Consider the following 27,008-nt stretch of genomic DNA (forward strand, 5'->3'; position numbering starts at 1 on the left):
ACGGACACACGGACACACACACGTACGGAGCCCGTTTCATAGTCCCCTGCTCGAACTCGTTCGGCGGGGACAATAAAATTACTGCAAGGTGCAATATTGTCATGCACAGAATGAAACAGAGCTTCGGTATCTAAAATCTTAGACCTAAAACCTCTAAAAGGATGAAACGCGACTGAAGAGCTTCCTCATTTTGCTATTCTCCTGGATTAGCTAGGACTACAACGTAGTTGGAACAGGTGAGTCTAAGGGGCACTTTTGACAGTGTGAAACAGGAGATATTAAGGGCAAGAATGATATCCTAAGACGGGCTCTGATGCCAATGTGCGAGCTCCCCTCATACCTGCAGCGGTTGGTCCAGTGGGAACCTGAGCATGGAGTCGAGCAGCAGCTTTGGGTCGAGAAGCTTGAGGACATCCTTGACGCCAGGCTGCTTCCACAGCGTCTTCCCCAGGGCCTTCCTGGCTGAGTACTGGGACACCGCCTCACTGCCCCAGATATAGGGCCTGCAGGAGAAAAGTGGTTATGATGATGATGATAATGATGACACTGATAGCAATTCTAATTGTCATTGTAGTTCTGTAAAAGTGTATATTTTCGCGAACTAATTTTTCGCTCTCCCCTGGGCAAGAAGAGTTTTGCACGTTTTTAATTCCATGGAATGAAGACATCAACTACTGGAACATACCATACGCAAAAATATTCGACGCGCACTTTTATTTTCGCGCTAGGTTCTGGTTGCGCGAAATGCACGAAAATTTCAACACCGCGAAAATTTCCACTTTTACAGTAGTTGCAGCAGCAACAGCAATACCATCACAACTAATAACACTATGCAACTGATAACAATCACGATAATAACTAGAAATGTCGCTACAGCGACTGGTTATACCCCCGCCAAACAACATTTCATAAGCTTTGGTCAAAAAACTGAGGAAGTAGTTAAATCCGCAAGATCTTTCCTTGATCTTCTGCCATTAATATGCCGTTACCATGGCAACGTACTTTCGGGTACTGTCGAAAAATGCGTCTTGCACATCTACAACCAAAGGCACACATCTGTACCAAGTTTCATGGAAATTGGGCAAAAACTGAGGAAGTAGTTTGCAACACAAAATTTTCCATCATTTTGGCTCATAATATGTGAGCGTGTTACCATGGCAACATACTTTTTGCAACTGTCAAGAAATGTGTCATGCTGACCTATATCCTAAGACAAACATTCAATATGAATTCCATGAGAATTGGAAGAACACTGATGAAGCAGTTTTGCCATGAAGCATTTTGCCCTATATTTTACCAATAACATGCCGTTACCATGGCAACGCACTTTTTGCCACTGCGGAAATATGTGTCTTGCACATTAACATATTCAGATGAACATCTGTACCTAATTTCATAATAATTGATCAAAAACTGTGGGAGGAGTTCGCGACGCAAGATTTGTACCCATTTTTGCCCATAATATGCCGTTACCATGGCAACGTACTTTTGGGTACTGTCAAAAAATACGTCTTGCACATCTACTACCCAAGGCACACATCTGTGCCAAGTTTTATGGGAATCGGTTGAAAACTGAGGAAGTAGTTCGCGACGCAAGATTTGTACCCATTTTTGCCCATAATATGCCGTTACCATGGCAACGTACTTTTGGGTACTGTCAAAAAATATGTCTTGCACATCTACAACCCAAGGCACACATCTGTGCCAAGTTTTATGGGAATCGGTTGAAAACTGAGGAAGTAGTTCGCGACGCAAGATTTGCAACGGACCGACCGCCCGACCGACCGCCCGACCGCCCGACCGTCCGCTGATTCCTATATACCCCCTTCAAACTTCGTTTGGCGGGGGTATAATAATTATGATGATAAAAATTATCACAACCATAATAAACATAATGATAACATTATACTAATGTCATATTCATACTATGCACTACTAATACTATGAATAGTAATTATGATAATAATAATAACAATGATAATAAAAGCAATAATTATGATAATAATGATATTACTATAGTACAACTATTATTTCTATTAATACTATGAATAATAATGATAATGATAATAAGACAATTGACAAAATAATGAAAGTCAGACATATACACTTGGGAATCACTACTCTTAGCTACTAAAATTGGCAACTTAACTAAGTAGGGCATTACTTGCAATCTTCTGTTATTTCTTGCTATCCTTCAAAAGACAAGTGGTTCACACTATTCTATGTGAAAATTTAGCATTTAAGAAAACTTATTAAATACCTTACCTTTGTTTTCCTGTTCGCTATGCAGAGACAACTATTGGTGTATTAAACATTCTCTAAAATAAACACAACTTACTGCATATCATAAACTAAACAATAGTTGCTTGCTCTTTACCTGTATTCGGACATGCTTGCGTTGTTCTTCTCATAGATGTGCATCAGGGTGAGCAGTCCCCTGTCAATTTCTGTCCGTGTGGCCGAGTAGGCACCCAGCAGCACGGTGAAGTGGACCGTATTGCAGCAGGACGGTTCTCGCTGTGACATGGTCACCAGCAGCCTCACAAGGGCATCTGCAGCAAACCGGGGGGGGGGGGGGGGGGGGGGGGGGGGGGGGGGGGTGGACATATCATGGTAGCATGTCAATATGGTACATTGTATTTACTTCCTGTAGTCATCAATATCGAGACACAATACAATCATACTTCTTTATTCTCTACTTCAGACATACATGGACGGTATAGAAACCAGTGCTATTTCAGTAATGCTTTTACTTACATCAAAACATCCCAAAAGAAAGTTATGCTCATCACATTCATGAAGTAAATGCTACCAATATATAGCATCTTCCTGAGGTTCTATTTTGAATGAAATCAAAGCATAAGTTATCAATTTGCTACATCAAATACTCTATTCATACTTTCATTTTGGGAAAAATTCAACTACTTACATTTTTTTTTTTTTTTTGGTGTAATTTCGTTTCATAGTGAATTAAAGGCCAACAGACTTAAAGGTATTAGCCCACATTTGTAAACCTGCAGCAATTGGTCTCATAGTTAGCATGGAGTTTGGGTATGATTGCAGTAACACCTGTGCAAAATTTCGTTCCAATTAGTCCATTACTTTCATAATAATAAATGAAAATGCACCGTATGCATGCGTATAAAAACGCTCGCTAGCTCCGGACCACGCACGTACTACATGCATGCGATACATGTGTAAGTTAATGTGCGTAGCTAGCCCGCACTCGTAATTCGATTTAGGGTCGGGTTGACCCGGTTTGAAAATTGATTTTAAAACGATGATTTTCTCTCTTTTATTGAATGGTATAGACAAAGAGCAACAGGTGAGGTATGTTACTGTTATAACTTGTACTTGAAGTCATATTGGACCTGTTTTATGCAGTTTTGATTTCCGTGGGTTTGCAAATGTGGGCTATTACCTTTAATATGCAGGTCACCAGGTTTCCAGATGGAACGGGTTAAGTATCTTGAAGATTGTAATATATACTTAAATTGAAGCAAATTCACCTCTGTTCTCTCTCTGTCTCTGTCTCTTTTCCTGTGTCAAAACTCCAACAGCAAGTTTGGTCTTTAGTGTTAAATTTCAGTTACTCACTGGGCTAAATGGGTTACAATGAAGAACAAAGGCAATAGATGGAGAGGAAAAGGTAAAATCATAGATAAAAAAAAGCAACAACAACAACAACAAAGAACACTTGGAGGCAAAAAAAAGAAAAAAAGAAAAAAGAAATGACAGGACATACTCTTCACTGCTGACAGAGAGTCTCTAGTCTCCTGACCAGATGGCAGCATGGTGGGCAGAAACAGGGAGTGCCCTGCCACTGCCTGGTAGAGCTTGCTCAGGGGTAGGAGATTAGCATCCAAGTGGCTGGCTGAGTAGACTAGCCTGATGAGACTGGCAAGAAGGGTGAGGAAGCCGGCATTCTGGTACCTAGCCTTGAGACCGGAGGTGACAAACTTCTTCCACATGCTGCTCAGAGCTGGCATGGCGCGGAAATCCTTCATAAGCTGACAGACAAACAGACAAACAAACAAATTAAAAAGAAATCACAGAGACTGATCAATCCATTTAAACTACAGCCTATCACAAGCTACATACTCTTTGAAATGAATAAGGGAAGCCCTACAACTTTGACAGTATTGTCATTAAAGGTCCAGTTTACCTTTGGGAGCAGTGATTTCAAAAATGTTCAAGATATCACATTTGATGCATATGTGTAGGTCTGTTGTATCACAAAACATCCTACCATATAAAATTTTTGCAATAAAGCCTAAAATATGGGGAGATATCAGCATGCTTCTCAATAAACCATAACTGTATATGGTTTAGTCTGGAAGCATTCTTATTATAACTATTGTTCACATTTTGTGTACTTAACAATACTTAACATCGATTATACGGATTCAAATTTTTACAGTGGTTGTTTCAATCCCTAACTCACATTTTAGATCTATTTTAAAGCACTAATGTTGGGATTTTGTTTCATCTGCAAATGGTAAATTATGCCTTTAAAAACGAATGTAGTTTGGAGTAAAATACAGCAATCAATTCAACAATTATGGACAATCATAGCATTCTGAACTATCAAGAATTTGCCTTAAACGGTCTACCTGTTAATATACCATTATCATTAGTCATCAGAATCCTCTAGCATTCTTCTTCTTCTTCTCTCTCTCTTTTTATATTTATTTTTTTTTTTGAATGGGAAGCGCTTTTTTTTTAATGAAATATTCATGATACAATAACAAAATAATTCATTTTGCCAGTCCTTTTTACAAAATTTTCCATGAGAATATCCTCATGGTAATGACTCTTGTATGTCTGTTGGGATTTATTCATCCCCCACCAACTGTGTATTATACACTAAGGCTTGTTTCATCATCACACTGTAGGCTCACCTCCACTAATCCCCCAACCTGCTCCATCTGGACCGAGAGCCTGCCCTCCTCCTCCTCCTCAGTGGATGACTTGAGCAAGGGGACCAGACTCTGCAGGCAGGCCGACAGGGCCTGGTGCTGAAAGTCATCCCTTTGGTCCGGATCTAGGTCCAGGAGCCGGCTGGTGATGGCTGTGAGAACCTCCAGCTGTGGGCTAGGGTGAACAAAGACACACTTTTAAACAAGGAAAAGTAGAAATTACGCTGTGCGTAATATATGTCCCCGCCGGAAGTAGCATTTAGTAGCCAATGTACAATATAGGTAAAAAGATCAAGGTCAAAGGTCAAAGGTCAAAATTCTGTGTAGAAGTTTTGAAGCCCTCACCTAGTGCCATCACATAAAGCAAATGGAATCGAAATCGGGTTAGAAATGGCAAAGGAGTAGCATTTTGTAGCCAATGTACAATATAGGTAAAAAATCAAGGTCAAAGGTCAAGAAGTCAAAGGTCAAAATTCTGTGTAGAAGTTTTGAAGCCCTCACCTAGTGCCATCACATTAAGCAAACGGAATCGAAATTGGGTTAGAAATGGCAAAGGAGTAGCATTTGGTAGCAAAATGTACAATACAGGTCAAAAATCAAGGTCAGAGGTCAAAGAAGTCAAAGGTCAAAATTCTGTGTAGAAGTTTTGAAGCCCTCACCTAGTGCCATCACTTAAAGCAAACGGGATTGAAATCGGGTTAGAAATGGCGAAGGAGTAGCATTTTGTAGCAAAATGTACAATATAGGTCAAAAATCAAGGTCAAAGGTTAAAGAAGTCAAAGGTCAAAATTCTGTGTAGAAGTTTTGAAGCCCTCACCTAGTGCCATCACATAAAGCAAACAGAATCGAAATCGGGTTAGAAATGGCGAAGGAGTAGCATTTTGTAGCCAATGTACAATATAGGTCAAAAATCAAGGTCAAAGGTCAAAGAAGTCAAAGGTCAAAATTCTGTGCAGAAGTTTCGAAGCCCTCACCTAGTGCCATCACATAAAGCAAATGGAATCAAAATCGGGTTAGAAATGGCGAAGGAGTAGCATTTTGAAGCAAAATGTACAATATAGGTCAAAGGTCAAGGTCAAAGGTCACAACTGAAATTCTGTGTAGAAGTTTCAAAGCTCCCATGTAGTGCTATCATATAAAGCAAACAGAATCAAAATTGGCTCATAAATGACAGAGAAGTAGCAAATTGAACATTTTGATCACACACGGATGCACAGACGGACGGACGGACGGACACACAGACACACACACGTACGGAGCCCGTTTCATAGTCCCCTGCTCGAACTCGTTCGGCGGGGACAATAATGATGATGATGATGTTGTTGATGATGATGATGATGATGAAGAAGATTATGATGATGATGATGATGATGTTGTTGATGATGAAGAAGATTAAGATAATGATGACAATGTTGATATTGATGATGATGATGATGATGATGTTGATGATAATGATGATAACGACGACAACAAGTAAAACAACAATAACTATGACAATAACAATGGCCTGATATATTGTAACCGATGTAATCGATTAAACATCAAGTAGCAACAATGATCAGGAATGCTCTGACATTGCAATACTCCCGGTGTACCTTTTTTGGGTTTACATTTCGCATTTTCATTGTCACCCAACCAAAATTGTGTCATCACAGCATCATTTCAAATGTTTCTAATGCACATGTCTCCATTTTAGAGCAAAAAGCAGTGGTTTCTAGGTTGAAATCACATGGAGGCTATGTTTTACTATAGTACCTTTAACTCTATGCAGTTTGATAATAAACATCCTATGAATGGCAGAGAGAAGCTACAAACAACTGACTCATATAAGAGAGTCAACATACCCAGTGAAAGTTGAGTTGTCAGGAATTTTCACCAGAGCATCAAACAGGTCTGTCGTTTCCGCCAGTGATGCACTCGGCAACAGCAACGTCAAAACTTGAGGTGAACTACCCACGGGTTTGTCGTGGGGTTCGTCACAGGGTTCATCACACGGTTTGTCACAGGGTTCGTCACCATCCATCACACTGTCTGCATCCGGAGATGTATCCGTCAGCACCTTCTCACTCAGTATCTTCCAGTACACCTTTTGGAGGAGCTTCTTAAACTTTGTGTCTAATTTTTTAAAGGGATACATGGAAAGAGAGAATTAAAAAATGTACCTTGCACGAACACAATAATGAAACCCATTCCAAAGGATCACAGTTTTCACAAAAAGTTTTAAAATACTCAACGCTTGCACAAATTGTATTTTTTCTTCAAGTTTTTTTAAAATCTACTGTTGCATTAAAGAAGACTATAGTAGTCTGTACTGTTGCACCTGGAGAATGATACAAGAAATTATAAGAGAATTACACAAAATACTGTTTGTTTGTTTTTTTTAAATGAAAGGCACACATTTACTTGACTTGTTACTGACATGTTTAATGGTAATATTATTCCCCCTGCTTTTGAAAGGCAGTATGTTGGTGTGTTTTTTCACTGTGCTAAACAAAAAAAAAAAAGATTAAATTTTATTTGAATTCCTTTATATCACTCTTCTATGATGACACCAAATAAACAAACATTTAAAACGTCAAACATTTTGAACAGATTGTCTGATTTCTTCCTCAAATTTCACTAATGTGTTCTTCTAATATATATATATATATATATCTTTTTAATCTATTATTATTATTTTTTTTGCACTTGCTGAATCCACACGTATGTGTCAGTGTGAAATAACTTCCCCCTTTAATTTTCAATCTGGCTGAACCCTGTGTGTGCTTTGACTGCTGACTGGCACAGTAAACCCCATAGCTTTCTACACACTGTCCAAAGTCCATGGCACAGAGAAGGTTAAAGGGATCGTATAGTTTTGGTGGAGATGGGGATTCAGGATTTAAAGGGATGGTACAGTATTGGTGGAGATGAGAACTGAGCTTTTAACTTTTTGGCGAGATACCAAGAAACACTTATGATATAGTACAGAGCATACCATTCAAAGAGGAATTCAAAATTTATTTGATGAAAATCAGGTTTGGAATGACAGAAACATCCAAAAACAAAGTAAAACAAAGCGATCGTAATAAAGTGTGGGTCCCACACTTTATTAGAATCGCTCTTTTTTTGATATCTCAGCCATTCAAAAACCAATTTTCATCAAATAAACGTTGATTTCCTCATAGAATTACATGTCTTTCATATTTCATAAGAGGTTTCTCATTATTTCACCAAAAAATGTTACAAACGTTAAATTAGGTCTCAACTAACACTGCACGATGCCTTTAACTATTTGTGAGAGAGATAGAAACCACTTATATGAAATAATGATATTAAAAAATACGGTTTTATGAGGAATTCAAAGTTTATTCACTGAAAGTTGGTGTTAAAATGGCCGAGATATCAAAAAACAAAGGGGTCCTAATAAAAGGTGGGACCTATCATTTATTAGGACCACTCTGTTTTGCTTTGTTTTTAGATATCTCAGCCATTTCAAAACAGATTTTTATCAAATCAACTTTTAATTCCTCTTTAATAGAATTGTATGCTCTTTGATATTTCATATACTGTAAAAATGGATATTTTCGCGCAACTAATTTTTCGCGCTTGGCCGTGTCAGAAGACTTTCGCATGTTTTTAATTCCGCGGAATCAAGACAACAAGTACTGGAACATATGGCATGCAAAAATATTTGCGTGCTTTTATTTTCGCGCTAGCTTCTCGTAGCACGAAATGCGCGAAAATTTCAACACCGCGAAAATTTCCACTTTTACAGTAAGTGGTTTCTAATTAACTCACAGAGTTAAAGCTTGAATTCCTATGCCAACCAAAACTATGCAATCCCTTTAACAAATCTGACTGCTGATAACAACATGGCACAAAGTGAAATCCTTGACCTCAGCTACTGAGGTCCAAACATACTCTTCTTCTTGTCCTCTCTGGGCCTTGATAGATAAGCCGCTACAGCAGACTGCAACAGCTCCAAGTCTGTCTCCTTGTGCACTCGCTTGAGACGATCACTGATGCACTCCTCAAATTGGCAAGGATTACTGTCTACAAGAATTGGCAGAAGAGTTGTTCCCATCTGAAATGTAAGAAGAAACCACATGAGAACAAATAAAGAAAAGAAAAAATATTTTTCATTTAAAAAAAAGAGAAAAAGAATTTACATAGTATCTTGGCTTGTGAATAGATATTAAAGGGTACAAATATTGGGATTGACGGTTGCAAGAAGTATTTGAACGTAAGTGAATTTGGTGCTATGTCCGCAAGACAAACATGTTCTTCTTATGTTTACCACAACAACAAAATCCACATTCAAACATTTTGATATTCTTTCTAAGAATGTCAAAATGAACTTACTTGCCATTGCCTCGAAGCATAATTCTGGTACTAAAGTCTGAATTTCAAAAATAGGCAAACATTTTGTAAAATGAGCACCTTTTGTTGCTCATCCAGATCCGTGCTGAGGCATGCTGTCATCAGATTTTTAACATTCCCTGCCTCCAGAAGACTTGGGTGCTTGTGAAAGAGACGACCGATGGCATCAAATAGGGCTCCCCACTTGGCCTGCACTGCAATGTCTACTATGTTGCTGATGTCTGCCTTACACAGTATCTTGGACTCCAGCATTTCCAAAGAAGGTGCGCTACTGTGACCTGACCCTAAAGTCCTTCTAGATGGCACAGTGCCGCTCCTCGACTCCGCTGTCTCAATTACAAGCGTTCTTGATATGAGGTGACTCATGAGATTCAGGAGGCTGCATGCTTGATTGTCACGACTTGTGGCTGTCGAACACAGATGACGTACCACTTCTTTTAGGATGTGGGAACAGTTCTTGGCTGGAAAAAATCGCAGAAGACTCTCGACGAGGTTCGTCACTCGATGTAAACGTTGCTCATCGCATGCTGTGGGCATCAGGTTCATATTAAGATTAACTTCCGCTGTTTCGAGAAGGGGGCAAAGCATTTTCTCCAAAGCACGATGTGGCACAAATTTTTCGAAGACTTTGATGACTTCCCCTAGCCTTGAGCACAGTGTATCTGACCGCAATTTGTAGACAAAAGGATGGTGCAGAGTAACCTGACTCAAGCTATGCCAGTCAATGTCCTCTAACTTCACTTCACTAGCCTCACTGGGAACCTCACCCTCGCTGGCCTCATGAGGGCCTCCTCCAACATTGATCTCTTCTCTGGTTCTGTCTTCTGTATCCATTGCAGAGTTCAGGTTAATGTCCTTCTCTGATGAAGAAGTTGCGGCTTGGTGAAGGACGGCCAATAGAACATCGATGTAGAATGACACAGAGCTTGAGTCACCCTGTTTGAGAGGAACACACACTTAATTTATTGCTATGAAGAATGACGTACAAAATTTTCAAAATTTACATTTAAACTCTACTACTGCCTTCACTCTTTCCTTCAGTGGGTACTTGGATAAAGACAAGTGTTCGAATTGGTAGACTGTATGTTATCTTCCTTGATTTATCACCTCTAGGATAAGACAAAACACATCGCAATGAAACCGCTGAAAAACATTTCTTTATTTAGTTATACTTCTTGACCTATAAGAGCACAATTAATATTAATGCTGACAAAACTTGAAATGAAATGGAATTCATCTCCCAACATGAAAATATAAAGCAAAGGAACACTGAAAAAAACCCCCACAAAAGATACAAAGCATAGTGTATAAACATATTCTAAATTCACAGAATGAGTAAACTTGACTTATAATAGTGCAATTGCAAAACCAGCTCTAGAACCTTACCTATTCATTACTACAGATCTGATATAAAGACAAAATTTTTACATCTTCAATAACAGAAAATGAAAAGATTTAACAGATCCCTGATGAGGTTCCTGCCTGTCTTTGAAGGAAGAAATACTAGTCTGCACAAAAGAACATTAAAGGTGCGTAGTCCCGGTAGTGTAGAGGGCGCTGTTGATGATACTGCCTATCACTGTTAGCATTGATACGAAGATTACCGAAGTTGCTAAGTAACGTTGCCTTCATGGTCTTCTCTGCGCATCGCGCAGTCTGTAGTAATGCCAGGGTGCGTGCATATGTGCTTGTTATTATGACATCACAAAAGAAGTTTGCTAAAGCTGTCATCCCCCTCAGCCGAATCATGAGCCGAACTGTGATCCGACCACTGACTACAGTGAATCAGACTTCTTCGGACTCAGGGAAGTGGGCCACAGCGTAAGCACTAAAGAGGAGTCGATAGCGTAGGTCTCTATAGGAAACTTGCACCGTGCACCCGCGTACGCATTTGACTGAAACACCGGGACCATGCACCTTTAACACAGATCTAGACCAATAATTGGAAGCACAGCACAGAGAAATTTTAAACGGATTTGTGGCCTATAGAAGTTACCTCTTGGTCAAAGCAGGTTTGCATGTAGAGGAGACACTGCCGAACTGTGGGCAAAATTTCTGCCCTGGGTGTCAGAGGCAGCCTCTCCTTTATTCCCTTCATCTTTGTCAAAGTCTTGACCTTTGACCTCATCACGAATGACTTACGAATGAGTGACGACAGCGGAAGGGGTTGTTCTGTCGCTGGTAGAGTCTTATGTGCCTCCTGGATTTTATTTTTCAAATAAGAAAAAACAAAACAAAAACAAGCATTCAGATTACCATGGACATCTTGTTCAGTGAGTGCATCAAACTATTTCATGACAATACATTTCCAAACTCCTCTTACATGAAATACATAAAATGGCTGCATGATCTATAATCAGAGACAATTCTGGAGGTAAAATGTGGCTTGAGGCCAGGAGTGAGTGGCTTTCCCCTCCTCAATGAACACAAAACAGAGGATATTCAGTTCTCTGCAGTCAAGCCTGATTTCACCATTTCTTGTTACTGAAGTCATCATTTTGACAAAAAAAGGACTTATGTTGTAATCACTCAATAAACCTCTTGAGTTGTAGGGCTTCTACCGTGCACTAGAGTGAAACTGTCATGCATTCAAATTCTCTTACATGCATACCACTACCTTCATCACATAAACTGTCAATGGAGGCAAAATGGCAAAGAAATCTTTTCATTTTGAGAGGACAATGAATGCAAAATGATTGCTGTAGTAAAAGTTGCACACTTTGTGTGTGTGTTTGCATGTGTGAAGAACCAAGGCACCATTTCATCCTAAGATGTTAGGATAGCTAGTTTTGCTAGAATAGCAACTTCTCCTAGCAACAGCCAATCAGGAAGCTGGATTTTTTTCATTACCATGACACTTGTCATTCCAGCAAGAGTTGCCAGCAACTTTTTTTTATGAAATGAGCCCTGATCATATGATGGCACTCTCACAGCTTTCAAAGAAAGAAGAAAAGTACCTTGGTAATTACTTTAATTGACCTTTGACCTCAGTGATAACAAACATAAAGGACTGTGAGATTGAGAGGGTAAACTACTTGCAAACCTTGGTCACTTTCATCCGCTTTGTTCCTGGCAGCCAGAGATTACAGTAGGACAGCAGCTGTGTCCAGTCGGTCAGTTCTGGTCTGGGGGTCTCCGCCCTGGCCTGGGAGGCGTGTCGTACCAGGAGACAGATCGGTGTGGGGTTGTGCTGTGTGTGGATGATGGACTCGATCACACACGAGAGGTAGTTTGACACTGCGTGTGGGAGGTAGCAAAGATCGGATGCTCATGGAAATTTTGATGCTAAAACGGCATCTACAGAGAAATGTTTACAATTGCTTATGATGAATTATACCCGAGGATTCCCCTGCATGACCTCAGACTGTATAAGTCATATAACTCCCCAGAGTTTACTTTTTTTTTGTGTGGTGAATTTCAGAAGTTGGGAGCCATTCACAAATTTAACAACATGCAAAAATATCAAGTCTGATCCTGACATGAATGCGACATGCAAGCGTACATACTACTACGCACTACACAAACTAGATGCATGATAAAGCACCTTAAATAAGCTTACACCTTAGTGCGCCTACTTTGTAAATGAATACGCAAGTTTAACCGCTTATGAAATTTCTGGGTAGTCCCGATTTGTGAAAAATTAGACCCACTAATTTCATGGAGTACACGGTATGATTTCAAATTGCTTTTGACTAGTAAACATGATTACTTGGTGAGTGACAAACATTTGCTGGGGACCAACTGCACTTCTGATGGCTTGCACAGCTCTTTTATTGTGAGACCTTTTGATGTAAGGCATTTCACCCAATGTTTTTCATTCTTTTGATGAGGCCAACCCTTTCATGCCTGTAATTTGCACCATTTTGTCTTCAAGGTTATATCACTTGGCAGCAATGTTCATAAAGCAACACACATATTCTTTAATCTCTTTGTACTAGGAAAAAGAAATTACCTCTTTCAGTTTGTTGTGTGCATTTTCTAGACTGGTAATTTGTGATACTCATTTAATCTGCACTGCCAAAGTCTCTTTTGTTGGTCTTCAAGTGTTAAAAACAACAGAGGATAAACTGCTTTCTATTTGTACCTTTCTGCATCTCCTTTGTTGCATAAAATTCTTCAAGAGCCGCAGGCAGGAGAGCACTGCATGGCAATGACCCCGCTTGACCTGGGTCATGACCCCTGACAGGTCTCTCTGATTGGTCAGCATCACAGTCATCCCCTCGGTCACTTGCAGAGAGTGGTGGAATGTCGTCCATGTCTAGAATAGCTTTTGGTCAATGACACAACAGCATTGAACTGTAATCAATAGTCTCCTTATGGCAAAAATCAAAATCTTCATTATTTTCACTATACTAATAGCTGCTATCGCTATTAACATTATCACTATCATTTACCATTATCATCATCATTACCATTTATTGTAAATCAACACAACGCTCTCTGCAATGGGTGATCATCTCTCATACTTTATCCTACTGGTTTCATTAAAGGGGAAGGCTAGTAACTGATCAGTGGGAATCAGTGGAAATGCTGGGAGATGATTGTTCCAATCCTTATGGGATTCATTCAAGAGTTCATTGTATATCTATTGTTGTGTGAAAATGATTTGCTTCAGAATGGTCTCATATTCAAGTAATGTGCAGTTTAATGCTTCCAGGTTAGCATCCCTGGTCAGTGACGGAGCATTAATCTGCACATTACTTGAATATGAGACCGTTCTGAAGCAAATCATTTTCACACAACAATAGATATACAATGAACTCTTGAATGAATCCCATAAGGATTGGAACAATCATCTCCCAGCATTTCCACTGATTCCCACTGATCAGTTACTAGCCTTCCCCTTTAAGTTTCTCTTGCTTTTGCTCGCTTTGTTATCACATGATTTTATTTTTCTCTCATGTAGTTTCATATTTGTATGATTGTTAAACAGTCACAAATATATTTTGTTGAGAGTATGTGAAATAACAAACTGATATAAAAAAAAGTCATTATTTTCATAGATCAATTCCACTATGCCCACTACAAATTCAAGCACAATAAAAATTCAGCAATATTAGACAAACATGATGAAAACATGTGTATAATGAATTGTCAGAGAGAGAGAGAAGTCAACTTGATATCATTGGTCGTTTAAACCTTCTATTATGACTTCCATTGCAAAATAGAAAAACAAAAAGAAAATCAAAATTAAGTGAAATAAACGAATAAAAGATGACTGGAAATTGAATGTACGTATACTAAATCATGTAACATAAGAATGGATCCAGCAAAAATTGGCTTCATCATCTCCACAAACTGGTAAAGCTAATAAACTCTTGTAATTGACAGATGATTTATATGTCAGTGTTGATAGGTATGTCAAGGTCTTTATCTTTGTTCATTTAAATTACATTGGTTTTTTGAGGGGGATGCAACATCATCAAATCCTGTAGCCACGGCAACAACTTCATACCTTGGATACCAGCTTCCGACACACTCGCCGTTTCCTCCATCTCCCCCTCTACTCCCTCTCTCTCCGTCTCTGTCTCGGCCACAGCCTCCATGATGCGGTCGTTGAAGGGATACGGGTTCCTCACTACCTTCGTCAGCGAGCGCTGCAGGAAGGCGGCAGCCGGGATGGGGTCAGAGGTCGCAGAGGTCATGGACAATGCATCCAGCCAGATGGAAGGTTCCTCTGGGCACTGGTCAAACTGACCCGTGTGTCTCAGCACCTGCACAACAATTAAAGAATGCAACTTATAAAATCATGGAACAATTTGAACTAAAGTTCCCAGTGCAAGTCAGAAATCCAAAGGAAAGATGGTGCACATTATTGAGTGGCCTTGGAGAAAATCCAGTGATCGCCATTTAACCCTAAAAAGACTGGGCTATTTTGGTAGCTGGAAAGACTGGGGGGGGGGGGCCTAAAGGGCCCCCCCTTAACCCTAAAAAGACTGGGGGGGGGCCTAAAAGGCCCCCCCCCTCGACATTTTGCGGGATTACTCTGCAACATGCAATGCTCTCGCCGCGATGCTCTATGACTTTTTTCTTTCGAGTTTCCCGCACATTTTGACACCAAATTTGTGACGCCCGGGGGTACTTTTCTGAAGTTACATAACTTTTTGTACATGCACGTGAGGCCGAAAATGGCTCAAAAATGTGATTTTGTGTACAAAGTCAATGCAAATTGAGTTTTTTCACATGGTTCATATAAATATGCTTATTTTTACTCTCAATGGCTAAAATTAATTTGTTTTAGGAGTATTATGCTTCAAAAAGTGTCTGCCACAAATTTTGTTAAAAAAAACAACAGAAAACAAAAGGTCAAAAAAACAAAGAAATACATAAGAAATTCATAAAACAATAAAATAAATAAGAAATTAATTTTGATACCTAATTTTTTTCAAGTACATTTGCTAAGAATGCCACAAGGAATAATTAGACCAAAAATGAGCAATTTTGGAGCTTTATTTACTGATTTAGATCAAAGAGTCCAATTTCTCGCATAAATTAGCATAATAAATCAAAATAAAATAAAAGAAGACTATTTTGGAAAATTTGAATGCACGATCTTGTAGATTACATTGCACACTACCATTGTGCAAATTTCCGTGGCGATCGCGCGATCCACGGCCGAGATCTTAAGGGGGGGCCCTTTAGGCCCCCCCCCCAGTCTTTCGAGCTACCAAAATAGCCCAGTCTTTTTAGGGTTAAGATCTCGGCCGTGGATCGCGCGATCGCCGCGGAAATTTGCACAATGGTAGTGTGCGATGTAATCTACAAGATTGTATATTTAAATTTTCCAAAATAGTCTTCTTTTATTTTATTTTGATTAATTATGCTAATTTATGCGAGAAATCAGACTTTTTTATCTAAATCAGTAAATAAAGCTCCAAAAGTGCTCATTTTTGGTCTAGATATTCTTTGTAGCATTCTTAGCAAATGTACTTGAAAAAAAATTCGGTATCAAAATTAATTTCTTATTTATTTTATTGTTTTATGAATTTCTTATGTATTTCTTTGTTTTTTCGACCTTTTGTTTTTGTTGTTTTTTTCAGCAAAATTTGTGGCAGACCCTTTTTGAAGCATAATACTACTGAAACAAATTGATTTTAGCCATTGAGAGTAAAAATAAGCATATTTATATGAACCATGTGATAAAACTCAATTTGTATTGACTTTGTACACAAAATTGCATTTTTGAGCCATTTTCGGTCTCACGTGCATGTACAAAAAGTTATGTAACTTCAGAACCGTACCCCCGGGCGTCACAAATTTCGTGTCAAAATGTGCGAGAAACTCGAAAGAAAAAAGTCACAGAGCATCGCGGCGAGAGCATTGCGTGTTGCTGAGTAATCGCGCGAAATGTCGAGGGGGGGCCTTTTAGGCCCCCCCCCCAGTCTTTTTAGGGTTAAAATTGCAGTGAAAGCAAACCACACCTCAGAGCAGGAACTCATACTTTTATCTCTACATTAATGGTAACATATAATGGCAACTTATAAAACACAAACCTTTGTATGCATTTTAACCACACAGTGACAAGGACATAAGTTGATCATCTGTTAGCCGAGTGTGGCCATTCTTATGAAAATGTGGTAACATTTATTCCAAGGTTATGACGAACTTGCTACATGGGATTTCATCATTTCCATTCTCAATCAAACACATATTGTCACTGGAGCGACAAGAACTTTATCTACAAAATGTCAAATGTTCAGGAGAGCAAAAAACATGATAACCAAATCATTATATCAAACGGGATTCCCTTTCCTTTGACATGCCATGGTGGCTTCATTTTTGGAGTACGAAAGCTAGGATTTGGACAGGACATTATTTAACTGATTATCTGACCATTAACATATAAAAGTCATTTCCTCAAAATCTGAGATACAAGTTCTTGTCACCCCAGCGACTAGTTATATCACATAACTAGTAATAAGTATCAGCACACTTGAACAATATCTCTTTCAACATAATATGTCCTCGAATGCAATCAAAATCATATGCAGTAAAAAATGACTAAAATCATTTTCTTATCTCACCTTGCATATCAACTGCTTGGAGACATTTTGAAGTTTGGGGTCACCAGAGGTCATCAGAACATTCAGCAGTTGACCCATAGATGACCCTTCACCTTTGACCTGTAAAGCATCCATTTCCAAGTAATACAATATTTTTTACTAATTTTTCTTTTTGATTTACTCAATTTTAATACTCAATTACTGGGATAGGTACAGGTAGGCTGTACTACAGCAAGGCATGAAAATCAAACTAACATGTTTGATGACGACCATGTTATTATAAAAATATCCTAGATACAGAAAGCATCACGAGCGCAGCAAACATGTTGATATGTTGCAACAACAATCTGAGAATAACATTGTTACCATCTTTCTGTGGAAACACCTGGCCACATTTGTAAATTGTTTGCTACAGTGTCCAAGACTAAAATTGTACACAAAATTTGATCCGGAACTGTCAAATATTCAGTTAAAGGAAAAGTTATGCTAAGGGAAACTTTGTTCAGGCACTGATGTAAAGCAAAACAACCACAAAAATTTGAGCAAAACACAATGCATCTCCTACAGAAGACAATGGGAAAAAAATAGCCAACGCAAGTTTTTGTTGCCCCTAATTTTTTGTCCTCACTCTTTGTCAGTGTAATGAATTCATATCCTTGTAACTTTCTTAGAAAAGTGTTTACAGCACACATTGTACGGTACGTAAACAAAAGAGCATAAAGGTGGCTGTACTACATTAAATAAGAATGCAACATCAAAGCTCACCTCTTTGAACCAGCGGAAGTGTCCAACATCAAATCCCAGCAGGAAGTTCATGGTCTCAAACTGCAGCAGGGCATGCTGGGAAGCCCCAGAAGCCCCACCCGCACCCGTGGTTTCGCCATCGGGCTCGGGTCTGTCACGATGGAATATCCCATGTAGGAGGCGGCTGAAGTCAAAGGAAGTCTGGAGCAGGGTGGCTGGAAGGATGCGGGCGTGGGCCCCCAGGATCTTCAAGACGAGTACCAGAATGAATGATGGCCTCGGGATGGGAAGTCCTGCTGGAGGATGAAAGTCACCATGGCAACAGTTATATCTCTTTTTGGCTCTCCTACCTCACTGAGCAGATGCACAAATATTTCCAAAATCTACCAAATTCCATATCCATCCATGGCATGCATTTTGCTTGAAGTAGTTATCGCTATGTCAGGAAAGTCATTAGGAAAGAATGGCGAGATGAGGGGGTAGTTATGGAGTACCTATGTAGGGAAGTATAAATGAAATTAGAATATACTCAGACTGATATTTTCATATTCAATACACCATGAACGGAAAACAGGACAGGCATGACTGGGAGAAAAATGCCAAGAAAATAAGATCCCCCTTTAATTTGATTAAAAAATGAAAAGGGAGGTGTGTTCCAACCATGAATTTGTGCCCTTCTTGGGCTATAAGAGGGGGGATAAACATGATATGTGTAAAAGGTCTCCCATTCCAGATGAAAGCCGTCAGAGTTTCACGAACCTTCCTTTCTTAATTCATGCTTTATTGAAAGAATTTATCGCGTGAGAATGATAAGGGCGTTAAGTTGTCACTAAGCCCATAGTGTTAGACAAATAAACGCCCTTCTCATTGTCAACCGACAAATAGTGGGGATAACTCTAATGCAAGGCTACTGGGAATATCCTTGAGATAACTGATACTCTTTAAATCATCACTTTTGTGTTATTAATGTTCCTCTTAACCCATTGAGGACGAGTCTCGAGAATACTCAGGCAGGTGTCTATGGGAAATGTGTGTTATAGCAGAATCAGTCTGTCCTCAGCGGGTTAATGTAAAATGAGAAATGAGGGATGGAGGACCAACCTGCTTGTTCCGAACCCTGGCTGTCCTTTGGTTCCTCCTCTTCGGTGTGGTGGTTCTCCTTGTTCTGTTGCTTGGCAACTCCTCTCATTCTGGCGAGGTACCGCTCCCAGCAGGCAAGAAAAGTGTCAACATCAGGTAGAAGCTGAATGACAAGGAGTTAAACATTCTTATTTCATTATCATTGCAGTGGTCATTGTATGTATGATATCAAATATGTCCTGCAAAGTGAACAATATTATACAAATGATGCACAGGATAGAGTGCGTTAGTGGAGGTGTAGCGCACTCGAGGGTATTTACAATTGTGAAACATGCACGAGGCGAAGCCGAGTGCATGTTGCACTACATTGTAAATACCCGAGAGTGAGCTGCGTCTCCACTAACGCCACGAAATAATCCTGTGCATCATTTGTTTTATAAAATGGGTCGAAAACTACAACATTTTTCACGTACCTTTGTGGATCAAGATGTCCGAAGATGTTCGTCCCAAACACGTCGCACTCGGAAATCCCGCACATATAAGTACTGTACGTATATTAAAGAGTATACGTACGCCACACATGTTATGCACACAAGAAAGGCTGGCCGGCAGCCCGAACTAGAAGTTGTTTACAGGATTGACAGCGCGTATAGTAGCGCGCGACGCACTTGTAACAACTGATTGAGTGCGCACTGCTAGTGCAAACATTGTGACGTCGGCCGTCAGTGGATCCGGATGTTAGTGAGAAATTAATACAAGCACATGTGACTCATTTCACCGCTTCCAATTGGCTACATTCTTGAACCCATTTTATAAACAGATATATTGCACAAGTTCGTAGAATGCCAGCAAGCACCTGTGTATAAACATTAACCCGTTGAGGACCAGTCCTGAGTATACTTGGGCAAGTGTCTGTGGGAAATGCGTGTTGTAGCAAAATCAAACCATCCTCAACGGGTTAAGATGAGAAAGTGAACCATTTGTGATGTTCCCCCTAGGGCAAACGATTCTGAGATTTGCTCTCCAGGCAAAACTTAAATAAAGAATAGATCAATGATATTCAACAGTGATAAAGTAGTAATGCATGACAAGTGGTGTATTTAAGATATTTATATATATTTATGAGTGATCTGTGAATGCAATGCATAGCAAAATATTATCTGGGGGAGTGGGGTGTTATAACATTCAACATGCACTCACTGAGTGAATGAGGAACAAATTCGTGCAGTGCATGTTGTGGGCTTAGTGGTGATGGTGCCAAAACAGCTACCATGGAAAATTAAAGTCAATAGTGTACCTCATTTTTCTAAAGCAGATTTAATGCCTTGTAAAAAAATAGATGATGACTTTTGTTGTGAGGAACACACAGAATGTTCTAGAACCTCTGGGCTGAAATAAAAATGTGGTTTACCTCAACTTGATGAGTTAATAGCAAACTGCATAAATGTTTCTTTTAATTTTTGAATGATGGCTGCTAACAGTCATCAGTTGCACTTTTGTAGGGGAAAGCAAGAAGCAAAGACACAAGCTTCTGTAGAATAAGGAAATGACCAACCCTGCTCAAGACATCTTGGTACTGCTTGGCGAATTGTCTCTTCTCATTGACCGACAGCCAGCTGCCGCCACTCTCTGCGTAGTCCAGATTGCACCTTGCTCTGACCATCATCTGGTTGATGATCTCCAGGCCCACTAGACAGATGACTGAGCTCTGATGCTGCATGTACAACAGGAAAGGGAAATAAAAAAGGTTTATGAAAATATCGAAAGCATTTCTCTCTTCCACAGTGTGCGTCATCAGACCATGAAGCTCATTAAAAAAAAATAAATGCTTCCTTAGTGGCCACATAAAAAACAAAAGGATAATGATTCAATTCCATCCCTCCAGTAACCTTGAATAATGTTGATGAGTTATTGTACCTTGATGCTCTGCTGGAGAAAGGAGTGGTTGGCAGTAGCTGGTGCTGTGGTAACCATCACCATGGATACCAGTTTGGCCACACCTACCCTCTCTGGCCTGGTAAGGGCGGGACTCACATTGGGCTGTGCAGCATATATCTGAGCACAGAAAAAGAATAACCATGTGAAATGATTTCATTACCACTGATTGACCTAAATAGTTGGTAAACAAGACAAATCCCCTACTGCAATTAGATACAGATAGGGATCTAGTTTCATTTCAGGTTCTAGCAACACTCCTTCACCAAAATAGCCTACAGCCAATGCAAATTTAGGATTTGAAATCCAAATAGATTTTTACTTTACTACAAGGAACTGGTTAATAAAATATTGTCAAAAGTTATTGATTATGCAAATTATATCAGGAGCTGAATAATCAGGAAGATATTCAATAGCAAACCACAGTTACAACAATAAGGATAAAAATTATGGGTACATGCATACCTTTTGTAGACATCGTTCTGGAAGAATGGAGAAGACTTTGTGTATGGTACAAAGAAGTTCCTAACCTTTTCAATGAGCTTCATGTTGGCCAGCCACGTCGTGGAGGGTCGGGGGGCAAAGGTGAAGGGACAGGTCATGAGGTACTTGTTGAGCAAGTCTGGGCATGTCTTCAGGATATTCACCACCAGGTCGCAGACAAGGTCATCCGTCGTAGCAGTCTTCAAGGTCAGCAAGAACTTGTAGAGGGCGCTGTTTTGGTTTCTGTGCCAATGATTAAACAACATCCCTTTTGTAAGGTACTGTAAAACACTCTAGAACGACCTTTTTTGCGAGTTGCCTCTAACATTCAATGCATATATAGTGTAGACAAGAACTTCTTTACTTTCGCGAATCTTGGCTCCCGCGAAATTTGCAAAAATTAAAATGCACGAGTTCACACTATCTTATTGGGAGACAAGGCATTCCAGTGACAGTAATGCATGAGTGATGACTTTTAAAGGAATTGATTTCAAAAAGAAAGAGAGAAAAGAAAGACCCTTCAAAAGCACTATTGGAAAGATTGGAAATATCTTCAAATGTATCATTTACAAGAACTCCAAAGTGGCAATAATTCAAGATTACCCACCTATAATGTCAATTCAATGCTTTTCTTTTTTCATGCCAGTGGACACAGACAAACAAGAGCAGCCACATGTTGCAGTTGGTAAACATGTCTGTGAGCTACTGTAAAGAACCTAACATACTGATTTTCATTTTGCTCGTGACTTTCAATGACAAAATGAGAGGAAGGATCCACTTCCTACCTTCCTCCTAGTCCTATCGACTTGTCCAGAAAGTTGATGCCGTGCTTCACGGATGTCGTCACTTCAAAGAGAAAGTTATGCGCCACGTTGACCACAGCCTGCTTCCCAGCCTCTGGTGGATTCTCTGCATTCTACATCCGAGAAATTAAGTGAATTTGAATCAATCACAATCATTGAACAATTAAACAGCGAGATATGATAGAAATGGACAAACTGTAAAGAAACTTGATTGGTGCCTGCAGGCACTAACTGCAATAATTTCACTTGTGAAAAAGAATAATATGCATAAAATGGTACATTCATTAATCTTATTCAACATAAATTAAACAAAGGTGACATGGAAAACCCAGGTCCTAAGTTTGAAGTGCTGTAGTGATTGTGACAGGGTACAGATCACATTATAAAAACAGTTAAACCTGATGACATAATACTAATCTTAAAATACATGTTTATAAGGTTATAAACTTAAAATCCAACCTCATTCAGGCTATATGCTTTTTCTGTTACCACAATTACAATCTTTACCATTTGCATCTACACATTTTTTCAGCTAAATTCATATTTCTTTAAAACTTACCCACTGACAAATCTTTGAGTGTAATATGTGAGTTTACATGACAGAGAAGACTAGTCTTTATAAATATTTCCTGCGACATACCTCAACTGTATCGTCTTGAATGTCATAATTTCCCCGCCAGTTTTTGTACAGAGTGGCGACTTGTCCCAGTGTGTACTCGTTGAGGAGAGCCAGTTTCTGGGTCTTTGTCACGGCGGGATTGCGTACCACGTGTTCCAGGAGGGTGCCCAGAAAGGCCTGGAGGGTGGACGCCCTGTCCTCTACCAACCCTTTGAAGAAGTTCTTCAAAAAGTCTGGGTGTTGCCATGGTAACAATGATACACACCAGTGACAAAGAAACAAATAAAACCTCAATGACACACTGATCAATAGGACAACAGTTCATGAAAGCTATCTGTATTGCTCTAGCTCTGCTGTCTAAATCAATGACTGGATGGATTGTATCTAGTTAATTTGACTATAGATTGAATGATTTAAAGATAGATAGATAGATAGATAGATAGATAGATAGATAGATAGGGAGATAGTTTGATGGATAGACAGATAGACAGATAAAGAGATTGATAACTTTTATTCATTATTCTTATGACAGAGTTGAATTGCAATGCTTGTAAGATTAAGAAGATATACTAAAGTTACATACACAGTTGGTTGGTTACAAATGCTCTTTGGTAAAAACAGAAGTAAGCATTAACAAAATAGAATTGTAAATAACATAACATTCTCGCACACATGTACACACATACATACATTCATATCTCCCTCACAGCAGCATCTGATAAAACCAAACAAGACACCATACCTTTGTGGGACAAGAATTGCCCGATGATGTGATTGTCTCCAGTGATGAGGAAGGCCAGACCAAACCGCATCAGACATATCCTCACATCCTCTTCAGCCTGCTCACATGATGGAATCATTCAAAAAAATCCTAATAAGTTACGATGCTCGAACATGTATTTGTCTATTTCCCACAACTCAGCAAGTGATTACTCAATAAAAATTCTTTAATGTGTGTTAACTTGAATACTGACTGATGACCTTTGATCTTTTAACAGCTGTCTCTAAACAAAGCAGGTGGTGATATATTTGTCACAACATCCTGTGACCTCTAATCCCTTATCACTGACATGTACTGTAAATTACCTTGATAAAAACTCTCTTCATACTGCAGGGCATTCAGACGCAAAAAATTTATACTAGAACGGTATAGCTACACCAAAACAGTATAGCTATACGATGAATTTATACGTCTGAACGCTGACTAACGAAACGACGTATAACGAAACGACGTACAGCGAAACGACGGTCAGAGCATCGTTTCAAACTAGAACTCGATAACGAATCAGCATTCCATCATGTGCATTGTGCGTCTGAACGTATGGCGACCATAGAACGGTATAACTGGGTGGGGCTTAATGGGAGCAAGCACAAAAGGTGACCTTGTACCTGTCACTCATGACCATATCAACATGTGCAGTGAGAAACTGCACATCTATACGACGTTTTTCCGGAACGGTCGCAATTAGCATCTGAACGGTCTATCGGCTGTACGATGATTCTGCGCCTTGAGCACGTTAACTATGTGGAACTGGCGCATTATAAGTACCCTGTATTATTATTATTATTACTCTTTATACGTCGTTTCTTTATCGAGTTTTAGTATAAACTGGCTTGCGTCTGAATAGGGGGCTGTATGCCTGTATAATAATTAAGTGCATTTTTAACATTTTTCATTGCAGCTCCCTCATAAAGTAAAGGAGTTTTGGACTTTGATCTCAAGCTTTGATCTCTAGTGAACTTTCACTCCAGGCACCAAAGAATTATTGTTATTTTACATGGTTGTAACTAAACCTGATGGAAGACTTTGCTTACATTTCAGACTCTAGCTGCAATTCACAAAATATAACTCATTATTACCTTTACTTTTATTCCTATACACACTACCAGATACACCCAAGAATGTTTCATTAATCTACTGTAGATTTTTGTAGCATTTTAGCATTTTGGTACATCACTTTATACTGGATGGCTTTTTGACTTGTATTATCTAGAAACTGTGGAAACTCAGTTGTTCAAACTCTGTGTGCAAAATGGGCTCCTATCACATCGACTCTCACCTTGCTGTTGCTTCTATTGTAAAGCGGAGTCAGGGCACCGTGGTCGAATTTGAAGACGTTCAGGACCTCCTGCGCGGCCGCTACATCGAGCGCAACGAGGGCTGTCAGCAGACGCAGGGCCGACATCACGACCTTGGCCGACTGGCTGGGGTTGAGGGCGCGCTGCACGTGGCGTATGTGGGTTCGGAGGAGCAGCTGGAATGGGCCGAGGAGCTGGGTGCGGTAGTGATGGAGGTCCTCCGCCAGCCGCACGATGATGGAGGTGAGACAGTTGAAGATAAGCTGAAGCTGGATGGATTGATGAAGGACACAAATATACAAAAAAAATCTGAGCTGCAGTACTGTAAAACTAGGAATGTTTGCGTGCATTTTAATTGTGTGAATTTCGCGAGTGCAAAGATTTGCAAATTTAAAATGCAAGCGAAAGTTCTTGTCTACACTATGTGCACTGAATGCCAGAGGCAGTTTGCAAAAATTTCATGCCACAAAAAAGGCCGTCTGCTCCAATTTGCGAAAAATTCCTGCCGCGAATATATTATGTTTTACAGTATCTTCAATCTACATCAACATCCTTGTTGGGATTTCATGCAACATAGGTAATCAGGGTTTGACACACAATTTTTTTTTTTCTCTAGTGGCCCATTTAGGCCACTAAAATCCTTACAACTGAAATTTTGGTGGCCCAATAAGAAATGTAGCGGCCCAAATATAAATAGAAAAATAACAATCCAATTAAAGATTTTAAGTGCCTGATCAGGTCACCAAAAGACAGCCTTTTTGGATATTTGGAGGCAGGGCATCAATTATTAGTGGCCCTGGACCACCAGGCTATCGTTAATGTTGAGCCCTGGTAAAACATCCTTATTCAAGCATATGATGGTATGGATTCTAAAATATTTGCTGTTTACATCTAGAAGAACAAGACGACACAGTTCTACAGATAATTTCCTGATGTAAATATTGTCAGTGTTAAATTACAATGGGGCCCTGGTACTGGTAAGAGAACATAATATCTGCACATCCCTCTTGTGTTCAAGCTAAACATACCAGTCCAATTATACTTGAATATATATGACCATACTCACAGTGCTGGTCTAAGTTTCAGGACTTTTACGAATTTTTCTCTGGCAGCAAACAAAGGAGCTCAAATTTTAGGAAAGAAGATGATAGTGCACTCTGCTACAAAATAAAACCCATTCACAATTGTTGTGGGAGAAGAGTGTTAATAAATAAAACAAAACACTTACGGGTCAAAGGCAGTGGTTTGACAGATGCAATACCAGTTCATTAGCTGTTGTACAAATCAAAACATCATTTTGATTTTAACAAATATCTTTCTAGACGCTAACACAACCTTAGAGTTAGACTAAAACTTCATGAGATACCACTGAAGTTATGTATCTATTTTGTCGCAGAAATCCTGTGCAATGTGAACACTTTCTAAATCTGGTGTATGGGTGTAGCACAGAGTATGTGTGTGTGTGAAATAATTGGGTGCACGTCATACAGCTCATGAAGCCCACGAGTCATACAGTCCACGAGTTCAACACTACGTAAACAAGGCCCATGTGACCGAAACATTAAGCCCTGTGTTGTAATGTCAAACACGTGGGCTGCTTCTACCAAGTGTTGAACTCATGGGTCTTCTTTGCCCAGTGTCAAACTCATGGACTGTATGATTCGTGGGTTCTATGACTCATGGACCTTTTTTTCAATGTCGAACTCAAGCCTGGTCTCGTGGGCCGTGGGATGACCTCAAACAAATTACCTACCTCTGCATTTGGTCTCTTGTCTGTGTTCAGCAGGTCAATTATCTCGGTGCATTGTGGGGAATGCTGCAGGTACTCCTGGACAGCGTCAGTGTCCCCTTGGCCCTGGGCGAATTCTCTTGTGTATGCCCAGAAGTCTCCCAAAACTGACAACGAATGAATGAAGAGCATGAATGACCAATGCAATGCACCATGAGTAATGACTAGGCTAAAGCTAGCCTGACCAGACCG

At 39.6% G+C, this 27,008-nt stretch overlaps 1 protein-coding gene across 1 annotated transcript in view; it reads right to left on the reverse strand.

The window, feature by feature from the left end:
- The window catches only part of LOC140242898 (nucleolar pre-ribosomal-associated protein 1-like), a 42,659-nt gene that overhangs the window by 10,134 nt on the left and 5,517 nt on the right, over nt 1-27,008 (reverse strand). Inside the window, exons 2-23 of the mRNA XM_072322645.1 lie at nt 26,781-26,923; nt 25,009-25,296; nt 23,691-23,787; nt 22,970-23,181; nt 22,312-22,442; nt 21,574-21,769; nt 21,026-21,163; nt 20,664-20,822; nt 19,130-19,271; nt 18,050-18,324; nt 17,306-17,404; nt 14,737-14,995; nt 13,366-13,548; nt 12,325-12,518; nt 11,278-11,481; nt 9,342-10,217; nt 8,823-8,985; nt 6,764-7,034; nt 4,902-5,094; nt 3,746-4,010; nt 2,378-2,552; nt 341-503 (exon numbers count right to left, since the gene is read on the reverse strand). Of these exons, the coding sequence (XP_072178746.1) occupies nt 341-503; nt 2,378-2,552; nt 3,746-4,010; nt 4,902-5,094; nt 6,764-7,034; nt 8,823-8,985; nt 9,342-10,217; nt 11,278-11,481; nt 12,325-12,518; nt 13,366-13,548; nt 14,737-14,995; nt 17,306-17,404; nt 18,050-18,324; nt 19,130-19,271; nt 20,664-20,822; nt 21,026-21,163; nt 21,574-21,769; nt 22,312-22,442; nt 22,970-23,181; nt 23,691-23,787; nt 25,009-25,296; nt 26,781-26,923 (4,826 nt within the window). The remainder of the gene's footprint in view (nt 1-340; nt 504-2,377; nt 2,553-3,745; nt 4,011-4,901; nt 5,095-6,763; nt 7,035-8,822; nt 8,986-9,341; nt 10,218-11,277; nt 11,482-12,324; nt 12,519-13,365; nt 13,549-14,736; nt 14,996-17,305; nt 17,405-18,049; nt 18,325-19,129; nt 19,272-20,663; nt 20,823-21,025; nt 21,164-21,573; nt 21,770-22,311; nt 22,443-22,969; nt 23,182-23,690; nt 23,788-25,008; nt 25,297-26,780; nt 26,924-27,008) is intronic.

The sequence above is a fragment of the Diadema setosum genome, chromosome 19, assembly GCF_964275005.1.
Source record: "Diadema setosum chromosome 19, eeDiaSeto1, whole genome shotgun sequence".
Lineage (NCBI taxonomy): Eukaryota > Metazoa > Echinodermata > Echinoidea > Diadematoida > Diadematidae > Diadema > Diadema setosum.